The following is a 16,022-nucleotide window of genomic DNA, read 5'->3' as shown; positions in this document are numbered from 1 at the left end:
TCTTCCTGATTTTTTTTTCTTCAAAAAAGCATATAAAATGAATGGACAGCAAGAATATGTGTAATTTAGCATTAAAATAGATAATCTACAGTGTCAAATTTTAAAATCTAAACTAACTGATTAACAGCAGGTGTAACCACTAAAGAAAAGCATCACCTTTGAACCGACCTGCTCCTGAATGTTGAGCAGAGAAAACAGGCAATTGCGATGGACAAGCTGCTCGAGGAGGTGGAGGAACTGGAGTGAGCGGTGTCATCTCAACAGGACTAACAATGAAAGGAATGGCCCTCAGTTCACTTGGTGTGTGTGTGTCTGCAGAGCTGAGGCTACTCAGACTTCTTTCAGGGTCCTCCTGATTCCAAAAGGGGTCATCCAAACAGTTCCAGCTTCCCTGGACTATCTCTGGAGAGCCTGCGCATTGCTCAGGTAAAGGTGGGAGTTGCACAGCATAATCTCTGGGTCTCTGTGCGATATGCAATGTGTCTGCCTGTTGAAAGAACACATTTGTCTTACTGCTCTGAGCTTTGTGAAAGTCCAGGATCCTGGACTCTGTGGTGAAGCGCTGACAGTTGCTCTGTCTACAGTGACTTACACAAAAATTACACTGTGCAAAGCAGCAAAATATAACACATCTCTCAGAAACATTTACATTTGATCAGCAGACAAGTCAAGAATGAGTATGTTTAGTTACTTACATCTCCACCTGTGCGTTTTCTCTGAATCAAATCTTGAAAGCCATGGAAAAAGTTACTTGATGTATTTTCAGACATGCCTGAGATAAAAAGTGAACAAATAGTTTAGAAACAGAAAGTTTGTGAGTGCTGCTCAGTGTTTGAGTGACAAGTTCTAACTCAGCTGCTCAGTAAAACAGTTATGATGATGTCATATGGAACTCACAGAGCATTTTTTGAAAATATTCATATATATACACTATTTTGTGTTTTTACAAAAATATCAGACATGTCTAAATCAAAGGCAGCTTATGATCTCTAATTATGATCTTTAATCAACAAATTTAAATAGATGTCCTAATCACAGCTTCTAAAACTAGACAACACTATACTGATAAATTTATATAAAACAGCAAAAAGGAGATAAAAGCACTGTCATAAATAGAGAAATAAGTACAGTAAATAAATAAATACAGTTTTTAAAAAATACAGAAAAAAACGTGTCATTTGCTACAACAACAACAACGACAACAAAATAGCAGCTTGGACAAAGGTGTTTCTTCAAGCTTCGCCTCCATTTAGGGGCTGCAAACCTCTGTCCCAAAGGAAGAAGCTGAAATCCTCCAATAAGGGGTGGGAGTCCTTTAAAGTAGAGTAACTCATCCTCTACAACTGCCTAGTATTCAAGGACTCTATGTTAAAAGGCTAGGTGGCCTTGCGCAGGTACCTTTTATGCTTTTTGCTATTTTACACACAAAATCTATGCCATTGCTATAAAATGCTGTTGCTGAATCTTAATTCAGTCAAGTTGTGATTTTAAACTTTGTGCCCGAGGAACATTAAAAAGCGTTAATGTTAACGTAACAGGTTAATGTATGCGTGTAATAAAGAAAAAGAAAAAGAAAATACCAACGAGAGAAAGAAAATGATGAAAGCAAAGAAAATAAAAGTGTGGAAGTGTGAGTGAGAAATTGTCTCCGACTGGGGGAAGCAGTGACGCTACAGGTCACCTTCTTCCCCTGCTGGACACAAAAAGAAAACATAATTTGGTGTGTGGTGGATGAAAATAATTAATAACAACATGAAGAAGGTTTTTGTGTTTGCGGTTAAAAAACAAATAAAATTTCACCTTTGGGGTTTAAAGTCAGTAGAGTTCATAACGAAATAAGCAGAGATGTGTTGCTTTAGGAGTGATGAAAACATATGCAGTCACAGTGACTAATGAAAGTCTCTCAGTCTGTCGTTTACAGGTGGGGAACGGAACTGGATCAATTCTCCACGGGCAGCAGTCGGAAGAAAATTATAGGCTGAAATCATTAGAAACAAAATAGAAACACCCAGCCAGAATTTTTGGCTGAATTGTTTTGCAGCTTCCCGTCCTCATCCTGAACAAGCAAGCTCCAAGGAAGCTGATCTCTCCCTGAAGACACCGAGTGCAGTTTCAGAAGCACGAGCATGAACATCAACAGTGGACAGGAGTCCAAGAGACAATATCAGAGTTCTGAGCAGAGAGGTCCAGCAGCGCTGTGGGCAAACGGCATCAGAAAGAGAAGAACCACCATCTAGATTGGATGGATGGAGATGCGTTTCCAGCCAGCTGCAACCTCACTGTGTGTGAAGGACTTTTGAGAAGACTGTCTGAGTTTGACATTTGCCATGTTTGGAGTGAGATGGCAATGAAAGAGACAGTGGGACAAAGAGAGACACGGGACAAAGCTGAAGAAAACTGACTGCCATTGGACTGAAAAGTGGGAGAGAAAGGAGCAGAAGAGGGCTGAGGCTGCTGTTTTAGTGTGGGCAATCAAATTAGGTTAAGGAATCCGGGGAGACAAACGACTGCCTGGAAGTGGAGGATTGACACAATGTCCAGACCACCACAAAAGGTAGAGGAAGACAAGCACTGAGGTATGCAAGTGTACTGTTAGAAAAAATGGAAAGTGACACCACACATGCAGCTAATATGCACCAGAGATAACATAAAATTATACATAAAGTGTTACACATTAAAAGAGGGCATTTGTAGGAGGGGTTAACAATACTCAGCGTGGTTGCCGATGGTAACCTGCAAGCATTTAGGGTTTAGCTGTGCCTGACTATGACAGAGTTTTTCATTTAGATGTTTCTGAAACAAACTTTGGAGTGAACGGAGTTTTGTTTCAGAAAAAAGGGGGAAGGTACATGAAAGGATACATAAAAACAGAAAATGTATTAACCCGACTAACACACACACACACACACACACACACACACACACACACACACACACACACGTAATGAAGTAATGCAATTCATTAGGATTGGCTCATTAGGATCAAACACAATTTTAAGTAGGCAATACTGTTACCATCATCCTGTCTGGTTTAGTGAGTGGGTTGAGAACTGATACATAGACGACGGAATTAGTATTATTTTGGGGAACATGATAGCAGGGTGAACAGAATCCTGCAGCCAGAGTTTAAATGAGTGAAACTAGCAGATTTTTGTTTTGTTTTGTTTTGGGTTTCTGAAGTATGGGGAAGGTTTTACCATGGCACCAAGTTTTAGAGTTGGTATTTTTATTTTTTTATTTTTATTTTTTTCACTTATAAGAGAAATAATATTCGGTGACAAGTCCTAAGACCCGGGCTTATTTTTTATTTAATTTTGTTTTAAAGCTTTATTTTTGATTTTTGATTTTATTTTGATAAAATAAATTTCGGCAGTAAGAGTGATTTAATGATTGGAGAAATCCTGAACATGATACTTGTCTGTTGTGATGAATACTTTCTCACTCTCATGATCTATAGTTGGTTGTGAATAAGATGTTTGATTTAACAGATTTGTTTTCCAGGATACAGGTTGCAGGTGGAGCAAATGAGCTTAACATGTAACTGCTGACTAACGTTTTTACACAGGGTTACAGGTTGGCGGAAGATTGTTTTAGGGAGAAGGTGTAACGTTCTTGTTCAGGTCTCAGGGGGGAGTTGACACATGGCAGAAGCTAGGTGCAAGAGGAGGGTCATTTTAATTTGTAGGTGTCGTGAGGTGCCATGACGAGACGTGAGTGAGGAAGGGCGCCTACAGGATGGAAGCGGAGGCCAGGATAGAGGCTTGAGGAGGATCAGTGATCATCTTGAGGAACAGCAGAAATGGTACAGGCGGCTGTGCTACTGAGCTTCCAGAAGACTGAGAGGAGTCTTCTTACAGCAACGTTTTAAATAAAATGAGAGATTCATCATGGACATTGAGGAAGACAACTAAGGTGTACGACGTGCTCTGCCTTAAATCTTCAGCAGCGTTGGAACATGAGAATCTGAGGGATGAAGGGAGTGTGCCAAGCTCCAGAAGTGACGGCTCGTACCACAACAGCGGTCCAGTTGAAGGGGACAGGCGAGACTTAGTTCCATTGGTCTCAATGTGCAGTAGCAGATGAGAGCTTGGTGGAGACGAGCTCATCTCTAAATAACACGGGAGGCAAAACAGAGGCAGAATAACCCTCTGACCCATGCAACGACTAACCAGTAGTCTACCTGGGAAGTTGAAGAAAGAAGAGAAGGATCGCAGAGCATCATTTCACTCAAAGAGGAGGTGGCTGAGTGGCCCGAGGAGTGAGACATTAAGAGGAATGTTGGCCTCTTCGAGGCCAAAGAGGAGGAGTGTCGGGATGAAATATTATTTTATATTCATAATCTATGTTACTATGCATAATCCTTATTATTACTGTTGCATCATTTATGATTTATCATTGTTATCATTTCATTGACACATTTATTGAAACTGGTGAGGTTATATTGAAGTCTGTATTTCAGGGGTTAGCATAAGCACATAATAATCTTTCATTGCAGGTGCAACTGTAATCATGTTATACACATATTGCATAATTAAAGGGTTGAAGCTTGGTTAAGTTAATTAATGGTTTGAAGCTACGGGCATCAATGGAGCAAAGTTCAAGCTGGAAGGATTGCTTATCTATATATATACAATTTAACAAATGTTTTCTATGATTGTTTAAGAAAGGAAATAAAGGCCGTGTGCCCTGTGCTGTGGAGTTTGCCCGGTAACAGATGAGGTAGAGGGAGGTCATGTACTTAAATTAACGACACAGACATAGCCTGTCTGGGTAAACTGATTGCAAGTGTTGTTTAAGTCTAACAAGTAGAATAAATAGATGTATCTGGAGGAACTGAAAGAGGAACTGTTCTGTTTTAGTGACGCGAGCTACTGGTCATCATAAGTATAAATATCACAACCACCTATTGTAAGGGGGGAGATGGAGCCTGATGTTTTGCAGTGCCTATCTTCACCACATATATGTGTTTTAATAAAATAATTTGTGTTGACCCACTATGGACTTTCAGTCGTATGTCTCTTCCTCAAAATTCGAACCGCGACACTCTATATACTCTAAGTACCAATACATTTGCGCTTTAGCTCATTAAAAACTCTTATTGTGTAAAATAAATACAGAGACTTCCGCTTTAACCGGGACTACTGACGGGTAACTTTAGTGTTTAAACGCGTGGGGCGTCTGCTGGCACTTTGTTCTGTCCGAGGCACGTTCATCAGCTGGTATCATGGTTCACGAAGTGAAAGATCTGGTAAGTTTGTCTTTTTTGTTGTTTTCTGTGCCTCTCTCCCTTATATGGTGAGAGGCGCATTCCTAATAAGTGAATGGATGTTTTTACGCTCCACTGTTTTGTGTCGGAGCAGCCGCGCGCAGGTGTGCCAAAACGTGATCGTCTACCAAAAAGGGATTATCCGCATTTAAACTGCTGTAAATGACTTGTTGGCCTGCAAAATATGAAATATATGTCAAAGATATCCATGAATAATATAAATTCATCTTGAGCTACAAACAACCTTCCAGTCACGCGTTAGAAGCCGCAATCGTCTCTGGTGAAGTGGCACCCTTTATTTATCTAGTTAAAAGTTCTCACTGATATTAAAATGTCTTTTTAAAGAAAGATCTGGACAAGAGGGCAGCAGAAATCGCAGCAAATATAACAATAGTTATATAAAGAAGGTTTTAATTGGCCAAAAGGAAATATACACGAAAAACTGATTTTACATATAGCACTTTAATAACCTGTTCACTAAAGTCTATTCATCAATATAAGTCAATACGTTACACATAAACCCTCGCCCCATCGAAACATTAGAAATCACCTTTTGGGAGACAATCAGTTCTTCACACAACACCTGTGCTCCACACGCGGCCATAAGTGTACACGTTGTTTAGGTAAATTTCCAGGAAAGGCAGGCAGTCTTCCCGAACCCTGTTGTAACTGATTGTATTGCATTTGTACGGAAATAAACTTTACAAAGGTCAGCGGATCACAGCATCACCAGATCAGTGACTCTTACATGCAGCCATCAAAGGCCATCCTGAGCAGGGAATCCCTCGGTTAGCAGGGCTGGACTAGTAAACTGGCATCCCGCCCTACAAAGCACCGGCAACTGCCCATCCATTAATTTTCATCACTAACACTGGATTGCACAATCAAAACTCCTAATGCAATCGGGACTTTCCCAGCCTTCCCTGCGCGCTCACGCAGCTTGCAGAACAGAATTTAGCGTGGAAGAAGTGGTTGATACAAGTGGACAAACAAAACTTATAGGATGGAGCTGAAAAGCTGAGAGAGAGAAAGAAATTAGAAATAGATGCAGCAAAACGTGTCAAATGAACCAACATGTGAACTGTCGTGGCTGCAGCTGCACCGTCAACAGTAGCACCAGCAACAAGTATGAACAAGCCCTCAGTCAGAAGAGGCTGCTGCTGTTAGCTCTGTTGCAGTTCATTTGAGCATGTTTCAGTCTCTACCATTTACCCATCCAAAAAATCATGTCTTTTCTATTTCTCTCTGTAGGATGAGTTCCAGAAAATTCTGAATGAAGCTGGAGACAAGCTGGTGGTGGTGGACTTCACAGCCGAGTGGTGTGGCCCCTGCCAAATGATGGCCCCAATCTTTTGTGTATGTGATGTTAAATTTAAAATCACGTTATTTATTTATTTATTTATTTTAGCTTATTGCCTCATGAGCTTTTGCATGTCCAAAATTCATGAGAATCTCAAGTTTCATTCTGTCCCTCACACATTACAATAACTTTAGTCAGAGTAACCTATAGTACTGATGCTCTAGCCCCCCATTTGACATTATGCAGAGCTTCATTGTGATCCCCATGCAACTGCAGCAATGTGACAATTAAATAAGAGAACCTATTCACAAGGATGAAAACTCTTGTGATGTCGCAGAAGATGTAGTGTGCGTGCTCTCGTGTCGACTCAGTGATCTTCCCTCCTGCAGGAGATGTCACAGGAGCCTGTCAACGCAAACGTGATTTTCCTGAAGGTGGACGCGACTGATGGCAGGGTAAGCCCGTGTTTGACTTGGAAGCCAGGAGAAGCAGTAGGATTACTTCATCTGCTGCTGAACCCACTTTAGCTTCCCTTGTGTGGATTTATTTTATTTCTGTTTTCATGTCATTGCATGAAAATAAAAGTCATAGGTTTCTAGCTTAGTTAAACATTTATTTTTCTCTTGGAAGAACTCCTAGCTGACTCATGTGACCATCTGTCAGCAACTGCTTTGGTGCGGATTAAACAACACAGACTGTAATGCAACAAGCTTTCACTCTGCACAACTGGCAACACTGAAGTCTGAAGGAGAGACTGTCTGATGTAGACAGGCTCTTGGGTAACCTATAATTAATATGCATAAAAGCTGCAGAAGCCTGTGTTTTTCACAATATTTTTAATGTATTTATTTGCACATGTTTTGGCCTCTCGCCACATCTACAGCTGCCCAAGGTGGTCTGAAGCGGCCGTAGTCAGTGGCGATCAGTGTTGATGACCCGGTCAGCTCATCTGATATCGTTGCGTTGTCTTTCAGGATGTGAAGTCATTCTATAATGTCACCCGCATGCCTGCATTTCACTTTTACAAGAATAACCAGAAGGTAAGGTAAAGTGCCCTATGTAGCTGGATGGAGATGTTTAGCATGTAGTAAATTTGAGCCTGGAAACAATGAGCCTTGTGCAATGACTATTATAATCTCAGTATTATTTTCAACTGGCACATATAAGATCAATGTTGCCCTAAGGATTCCCTCTTAATCTTGCACAGAAAACCTTTAAAGGCAGATCATACATGAATCATTTAATATTTTCTAATGGCTTAAACGGCAAAGCAAATATCCTTTCCAACCAATGGAGGCAAGCTTGAAGCCATACCTCCATTCAGATTCAAGACTCAAGATTCAAGAGCTTTATTGTCAATACAGTAGTATACACAGTACACAGTGTACTGAAATGCTGTTTCACCCTAGGCTCCCCATGGTGCATTTATAAATATATAAAGGATATATGGTCTCAGGATTAAAGAAACTGAGTTAAATCACATTTAAGTCAAGGTTTGGGTTGTTAGTGATAAGCCGATTGTGTCCTATTTTACAATTCATTGAGGATAAATGGAAAATTATGTCATTTTTTACATGCCATTTTTAACTCAATGTCCTCCTCTTTCAGGTGTATGAGTTCACCGGTGCTGATGAAGCTCAACTACATCAAAAAGTGAGAGAGCTCAGATGAGATGTCCCACCAAAAACAAAATCTGCCTCACATATCTTTGATATTACTGTGTTACTCATGACAATGAAGTCTATCCCACACAGTCAATAATACATCCACATATCTTGTAACAGACCAAACAACTGTTATCTCATGTTAGACGAATGTTTTATTTTATTATATTTCTTTCTTGTTTGTCTGTACAAATACGTGTGTGTGTGTGTATATCTACACATATATTCGTATTCGTAAATGAAAATACATGTAGACGAGTATATATTGGTTTTTTTTGTTTGTTTTATTATGTCTGAAATAAATAAAGATACAAATACAAATACAAATGTCCCTGTCTTAACTGGCTGCAATATGAAACCGCTCAATACTTTTAATTCCGTTTTTAATGACAGTTTGGCTGTGATCCTGAATTACTTTGTATGTTTTGTGTTCAAAAAGTTTAATAAATGAATTATGAATGGATTGGTATTTTGTACTTTGATAAAAATGTCAGAATAGTACAAGTATGTAGCAGCATATGTTGGAGCTGGCAGTTAACAGCAGACACTATATCGCTGGTGAACGTGATGTGTTGGTTCATTAGCGCATTTTGAAAACCAGCCAACAACTGCATGATGTAGCAAAGGTTTGGGCAATTTGCAGGAAATTGGCTCACGTCTGTGGACTGCTTGCGAGAAGTTCTTGTGTTAGACCCTCCTACAGCCACTGAACTCACTTGTTCCCACTTTACACCAACAGGTTGTTGTTACTGTGCTTTTTGAGCACCAGCATTTGTGTCTTTCTTCAAATGCATGAACTGGATCTTAATTAGGTACTGGTATCATGCCAAACCAGTGGTTAAAACCGGCTTTTCAGGCTGCTGTTCTACTGTGTGTCAGTGAGCCTTTGTTTGAGCACAAGTGAGGAAGAGGACACACACACACACACAATAAATATCAAATTAAGATTTGAGAAATGCTTTGTGTAACACACAGATAGTCTCTACTCTAAGTGTGTCTTACACAACCAGACGTGCAGCTATACAGTGATGAAGATACTCAATAGAAATTCAGTGAAATAGGAAAACATGAGTCTTGAGAACGAGGTCTGCAGCAGCTTTGGGCCATTTAACCTCACACACACAAACAAAGTCAGCACAAACACATCAGGACAGCAACAGTGTGTGCAGGGAGGCAGGAAAGAGCACAAACACAACCTCTGTTCAGGGAAACTTTGCCTGGATCCAGCCTAAGATTTTAATATCTCATATGTAAAACATCTGAACGGTCATTTGAGTTTCAGACTGCACACAGGGACTCAGTGTGGAGCCCAATCCATGTTTTGACTTCTGCTTAAGTATCTGTACTTGTGTACAGATAAGAACGAGTCCAACATGCACCAGACAGACAGATAAACACGTATTTGTCCATTTGGTAAGAGCAGCTCTGAAGTCCTCTGTGTTAGTCTGATAAATGCAACATTTCATCTTATTATAAAATAAATGTTATCAACCTTTCTATTGATTTTTAACCCTTTTCTTTATTTTATGTATAGCAGTAAACTATTTTTAGAATGACTCGCATAAAACTGGTGGGAGTCAGAATAAAGAGTCAAGAATCAGGTTCTTGAACCCTGAATAAAACTACTAAAGTCTTGCATGGCTGATTTTTTAAATACCAAATGTTTTAACATATAACAAGTATTTTTAACAAAATGTCTTAAAACAATGCCACTTGAGTATTTTTGCCTAGTTATCCAAAACAATGAGATAAATGCACCTCAGGCTGTTACTCAGGTATGTGAAACTGCTGTGTCATCAGAAGTTGTTTTTCTTGTTTAATGGTGAGGTTGTTCCTGGATCCAGTCTACAGAAAGTATTCACACAGTTCATGATACAGAGAAAAATAAGAGTTGGTGGAACTTCCTTTTACGTTGACTACCTGAAACACAGAGGTAGGAAATCACCCAGAGACCTCACCCCAAATCTTAGTAACCTAACCTGCTTCCATACAGCTGTTTCCTGTGGACTGTCTTTCACTATAGCGAGTTCTTTCTTCTCCTGCATTGTGTTGGTTTTTATACATCACATTTCATTGTCTGTGTTTACCCTGAGGTTTAAAAGACCTGTGTGTTTCACTCTGTTGCCCTTGTGAAGCACTTGTGTAACATGGATCACATTACTTAAAACATATCCCAACTTATTTGTAGCATGTCTGGAAATGTTTCTTAGCTCTGAGCGACAGGTCACTCCTGATGTATGACTCAAAAACCAGCACATTTCAACAAACTCAGATTAACCCAGATTAAGAGCAGCTGAGTGTGTGACTTCTTGTCACAGCACAGGGCTGACAGGACTTATAAACTTATAATGTACATAAAATACACAGTGACTTAAAAGAAATCAATAAATACACAAACACTTCACCTTCCTCAGACTGCATGAGTAACTGGAACCACTCACTGCCGTCCAGTCGTTCTCTAAAAGTGAACATTAACTTTCTTAAAAGTGCTTTAAAAGTCCAAACACCCACAGCTACAAACATCTGACTGGCACTACCCCCTGCTATCCTGACCACACGGGGCCAGTATATAATAGTATGCAACAAACAAACATAGAGCTCACATCGTTGTCTGTATATGTCATCATCATCATTTATTTGGTCAGTAGTAAAGTAACCGAGGTATTTGCCCTTTTTGAAATAGAAAATCTGTTAAACCCCTGGACTAAAGAAAAAATGCTCCAAGTGGGCAATGTGCTAATTTTCAGATGGCAGGTCTACATCTAGAATCAAAATGAGCATAAACACCAACAACCAACGTGTAGCATTAAGACGAAACATAGCAATGTCAAAAAGGATCCACACATTTGGGCCACAAAATAGACGTAAATTGACTAAAATAAGACACAAATCAGACAAAAATAGATGCAGCATGATCACAAACACACACATGTTGCCTACATATTGATGCCAAATGACTAAAATCACACGTGCAACACTTTCTACATATTTGACAACAGAAGAAAAACACAAACAAAGTTGGAATGTATTTTTAATTTAGATTTTTTTTATTTCATGCCAAATTAGATATTTTAAATATCAAGCGCCAAATCACAAAGTCTCCTCCCTGTTTGTACTGTAAGGTCAAAACCCTGCAGTACTACAGAGAACCCCCAACAATCAAATGATCCCCCTCTGAGCAAGTACTAGGCGACTGTGGGGAAGAAAAACTCCCTTTAAAAGGAAGAAACTTCCAACGGAACCGGGCTCAGAAGGGGCGGCCATCCGCTGCGACCGGTTGGGGGGATGGAAATCAAAAAGGAGACGAGATGGCGTGAACTACAGTTGTTAAAATTTGGATTAGATGCTAAAATTCTGCTTAAAGATGTTAAAAGAAGCAGGGCAGCGGGGGAAGCCAGAATGTCATTTTAATCATCTCTGGCTTTAGTGAACCACCTAAAGGGTTTTCGCAGAGCTTTTCCCACCGCTGAAAAAAACCTGGAAATTTTGGACTTTTTGGGAGGACTGGGGATGACTCCGAGGCGGATTTTTAGATGTTTTATCAGAGCCTCATCAAAAGACGCATCATTTGCCATCGCAGCCTTTAACACATTGTCTGGGGAGCCAAACTCCTTGATGAGGCATTTGGTTATTTTCTTGATTAACTTTTTCCTGTTATTTGTCAGACTTGTGGTGGACTCTGTGCTGATGAGTTCAGGCCGCATCAGGTCATTCACACGGTTGATGACCACGTGTAGTTCTTTTGTAGTAGATGTGGTCCTGGCAAAAAAGTCTGAGGATAATGGTGAGGTCATTGCAAATTTTCTCAGCATCAGAAGATGACACTGATACGGAACGCATCTCTGACAGGTCAGAGGAATCCTTGAGAACGCCTGAAACGCTGGCAGAGCATTTTTCTGGGGTCATGCTCCCAGATTTTGGTGTCTGAGGTGTCTGATCAGGTACCACAGAGCATTTTTCTGAGGTCATGCTCCCAGAATTTGGTGTTACAGGTAATGGAACAGATTCTCTTCCACTGCCAACTGAATCTGTGCTTTCCTTTGTTGGGGTCCTTGTTCTTTTAATAATGTTCTGGATGTCTTCCACAGTGACAGAGACCTTGTCCTCAATCATTTGATCTACGTCTTCGTTCTCCACCAAGAGTAAACGTTTTTGTAAAAACTTTTCTACTGCGTCTTCTACAAGGACATAGAGGACTTCAGCAGAAAAGGGACGCTTAGAGCCATGTGCTGGCTGTGGAGTCCTGGAGATGACGGTGTTTGAGAGGGATCTACCCATTAGAGGTTTGGGGATTTGATACAGTCGATCCGTCATAAGTAGATCAAACACTTTTGCTGTTAACTTCACAGTAAAATCTCTGGTTGCCTCACTGTGTCTAATGTTTCCCAATGTTTTGTGGACGAGGAAGAGTTTTTCTTTCTTTGTTAATTTCTCAAATAACTCATTAACGTCTTATCTAATGTTGTCAAAGTCGACTGGAGAAGAACGTATGTAACAAAGCAGTGTGTTTCGTGAAGGGGCTCGATGAGCTCTGTACTGTGGGACCCTGGGAGGCTGAAAGCCACACTTTCATCTGAGGGCACTGTTTCATACTTGTGGAACCTGCAAATGTTTTTTAGACAAACAACAAATTTCCTGTTTGCCTTTATTACTTTTCTCAGCTCTTTTTCCATTTTTTCAAATTGTTTTTTCGCAAACATGGAAAAGCGGTGTTTGCGTGCTTTGAGCCCGGAGTGAGAGGTGGATGGCAAACATCTGGAGAAGAAGTCTCTCAGCTTGTTGATAATTAATCCTGCATGAAAGGCAGGTTTGGGCAAGCTACACCTCTTAAAGAGCTCTTCGCTGCTTGAACCCGTGTTCCCAAGTATCTCATTTACGATGTCAGCTGCAACCACTTCTGCTGGGGTTGGAGCTCGGATACCTTGCCTTTCTGCAGCTGGTTTTATTTCTTCTTGTTCTCTTAGAGCTGATTCGCCCGGGAGCTCAATTTCTTCCTCGTCCTTATCGGTCATCTGTCCATCTGAGCTCCTTGATGACAGAATCACAGAAATCTCTGTGATTGCACTGACGTCTTTGAATCTGTACTTTCTGTACCGGAATCAGACCCGCTTGGCATGCACCTGCAGCGCAGCTTACGTGCTACATGCCTTTTAAGGCACGAGGCAGCGTGACAAACCATGCGGTGCAGCTTTTTAATATTGCTTAATTTCCCGCTAACATAAACGACAGGGTCTTGCGTGAGATCGGGGCTTTCGCCATTTTAGCAGGCCAAACAAACGGCTAAAGGAGCGAAAGCATCAGCAATTGTTCGCATTTGCTGTGTTGTCGGTTGAACTGTTAGATCGGGAAGGGAATGAGCTGAAAATGGGCTCTCTTTTTATCCTTCCCCCACCTGGAAGCAACGTGAGGAATGTTACCAGAAGAATGCATCTAGCCTGCCTGGATAGCATCTGTGAGACGAGCTGATATCCAGTTCTCTACTATCCACGGATAACTGGAAATTGTGCTCCAGACATTTTCATTCAGGTAAGTTCTAAATATGTTCATATTACTCTTTATAGCCTTTTTTGTAGTTTTATAGTTTTATTTTCAATACATTCTGTCATAGCAAATTAGAACAAACATCCTAGGTGATTTTCTATTTATAGATTTGCTAATTGTTTTTCATTATTGCAGCAAACCAGCCTATGAAATGGATGAAACACATCCTGACTGGGTTCCTATGGCGTTATTTTTGTGCCACTATTCTGAGCGCACGTAAAAAAAAAAAAAAAATTGAGCACATGTAAAAAAAGTTTGCAGGTGCAAGTGTTGTATATTTTGAGGAGAAATTTACTTTGAGTGAAGAAAAGCTGAATTTGAGTGAACAAAATTCATTCCTGCGTGCAAAAAACGTATTTCAGTGTTTGCCATTATCCACACGCACACAACAGCAGCCCCTCTCACTCAGTTTTTGCATTTGCCCTGGCTCGCAATGTGTTGCTCGCGCTCTCAACATTTCTGCCCGTGCGCGCTCAACTCTTTCTCTACACCGTTATAGTTGTGCCACAAAACCAGCCAATCACAGACTTGGATGCAAAAAAATCTGATTGGTTGTTCTGGTCTCCAATCAGCTCGAAATGACTAAACGCAATATCCCAGAATCCATTTCGTCCAAAACTCAAAGGAGGCAGTGGCGGAGGAACACAGAGTGACGGAGTTTGAAATATTACTCTTTCTGGGTCACAAAATAAACTTTAAAGATATTTTCATGCGAGAATGATGCTGTGTAAACTTCTAATATCTGCTCGATTTATCAAGACATCACATATTTGCATAAGTGCTCTAACGTTTTCGGAGATACATTTTCATTCAGGTATTTAGAACTTACCTGAATGAAAATGTCTGGAGCACATTTTTGCAGATAGTGTGTTATTTACCATAAAGTGATGCAGAGTTATTCATACCAGAGTAACAAGAGAGGATCATATATTTTTAAATATATAACTTTCTACAGGACTGAATATAATATCTTTATGTAGAAGCCTGGAGCCTTTGGGGAGTATCCGAATATTTATAACATTACACAAACCAAAGGTCTCCATCACAGTGTTCATGAAATGCTGGGTTTATCCATCTTCTGGGGCGGGCCTACAGAGGAGTGCTGAAGATTTCCCTGTGAGGGAGCTGCTGGTGAAGATCCTGCTTGATCAATGCGATGAGCTTCAGTGTTCCTGGTGTTTCTTAAATGAAGCCTCTTTCAGTGGGCCAACAGAACTTCTGGCACAGGACAGCTGTGATGAAAGAAAGGCAAGAAGTTTCTCCAAACCTCTGGACCCAGAAACCCAGCTTGGTCCTGATGGTCTCCCTCACTAGTTTCTCTCCAGGGTTAATGTAGCTGTTGATATAATATGGACTCTATTATTAAATGAACAGAACAAATTAGACTACACTACTGAAACGTTCTGCTGCTGTTTTTAAAGTTTCCATGTTACCAGGCTGTAGAGATTTAAACAGTTTTAGATCCATTACACTCACAGTCTTCTGTTAAAATCTGAAAGGACAGCATTATATTTTTGATATTAACAGTAACTCTGGTCTTCTGCAGAGTGTGCAGATGATCTCATCGCTGTCTAAAAATGGATAAAACATAAGAAGTGCTGAATCCTTCAATAACACAGACTATCCGGTTGTTCAGTGATGACGCGACAAATCCTACTTCCGGGTCTAAAGTAGCTTTTGTGTTGTTAACATGTTTAATGTTATGTATTTTCTTCTATTTGATCTCAAAAAGCTTCTAAAACAGTCAGTGATCACTGTTGACCTCCCTCGGCTTTTATTACCGCTAATCATTTATTTAAGCTCAGTTTTTAAAACCTTAGGATGTAACTACAGCCCAGCCCATGCAGCAGTATATGAATGGCTAACCTCGTATTGTGGATGGATTATCTCAGTTGTTCTCCTGGCTGAAGTTTGGTCCTTTTACAGTATCCTGCCATGCGATTACATTTGTTCCTGACCACCGAGAACACTCACGTTAACTTTTATCGAGTGGAAAAAAAGTTAGCTTGTTTATATTATGCTAACATAGCTGTGTTGCTAGCGGTCACGTAGCACATCATTATATACCAGCTAGCCCAACTTCAGTAACCCTACAAACGTCACTGCGGTTTAGTTTTCTGTCTTCATTCATGCTGGAAGTGATAGCAGAGCTGTACCTTTGAATTTGTTTCCAAAACCCCGCAGTCAGGACATGCTATATTGTATTTAGATAGAAGCTAGCGAGCTAACTCCCTGCTAACTTCTAACTCCG

At 40.4% G+C, this 16,022-nt stretch overlaps 1 protein-coding gene and 1 long non-coding RNA gene across 3 annotated transcripts; one reads left to right on the top strand and one right to left on the bottom strand.

Annotated features, from left to right (window-relative positions):
- Positions 1-191: 191 nt before the first annotated feature.
- LOC143416480 (uncharacterized) lies at positions 192-6,022 on the bottom strand. Its single transcript, XR_013096855.1, has 3 exons — positions 5,817-6,022; positions 696-772; positions 192-487 (listed from the first exon to the last, which is right to left on the bottom strand). It is a non-coding gene; the product is annotated as an uncharacterized LOC143416480 (long non-coding RNA).
- On the top strand, positions 4,763-8,693 carry LOC101483363 (thioredoxin). Of its 2 annotated transcripts, none has more exons than XR_013096854.1 (5): positions 4,763-5,248; positions 6,518-6,622; positions 6,956-7,345; positions 7,541-7,606; positions 8,175-8,226. XR_013096854.1 is itself a non-coding variant. In XM_004574164.5 (5 exons), the coding sequence occupies exons 1-5, from the start codon at positions 5,225-5,227 to the stop codon at positions 8,235-8,237; spliced, it is 324 nt and encodes a 107-aa protein (XP_004574221.1). In that variant the 5' UTR covers positions 4,940-5,224; the 3' UTR covers positions 8,238-8,693. The 2 variants fall into 2 exon arrangements, 1 of the variants encoding a protein (XP_004574221.1); XM_004574164.5 differs by having other exon boundaries at positions 4,940-5,248; positions 6,956-7,021; positions 8,175-8,693.
- Positions 8,694-16,022: the final 7,329 nt, after the last annotated feature.

Source organism: Maylandia zebra, linkage group LG3 (genome assembly GCF_041146795.1).
Source record: "Maylandia zebra isolate NMK-2024a linkage group LG3, Mzebra_GT3a, whole genome shotgun sequence".
NCBI classification, from domain to species: Eukaryota; Metazoa; Chordata; class Actinopteri; order Cichliformes; family Cichlidae; genus Maylandia; species Maylandia zebra.
The sequence above is the reverse complement of the archived record's forward strand: the minus strand, read 5'-3'. Positions and strand labels throughout refer to the sequence as shown.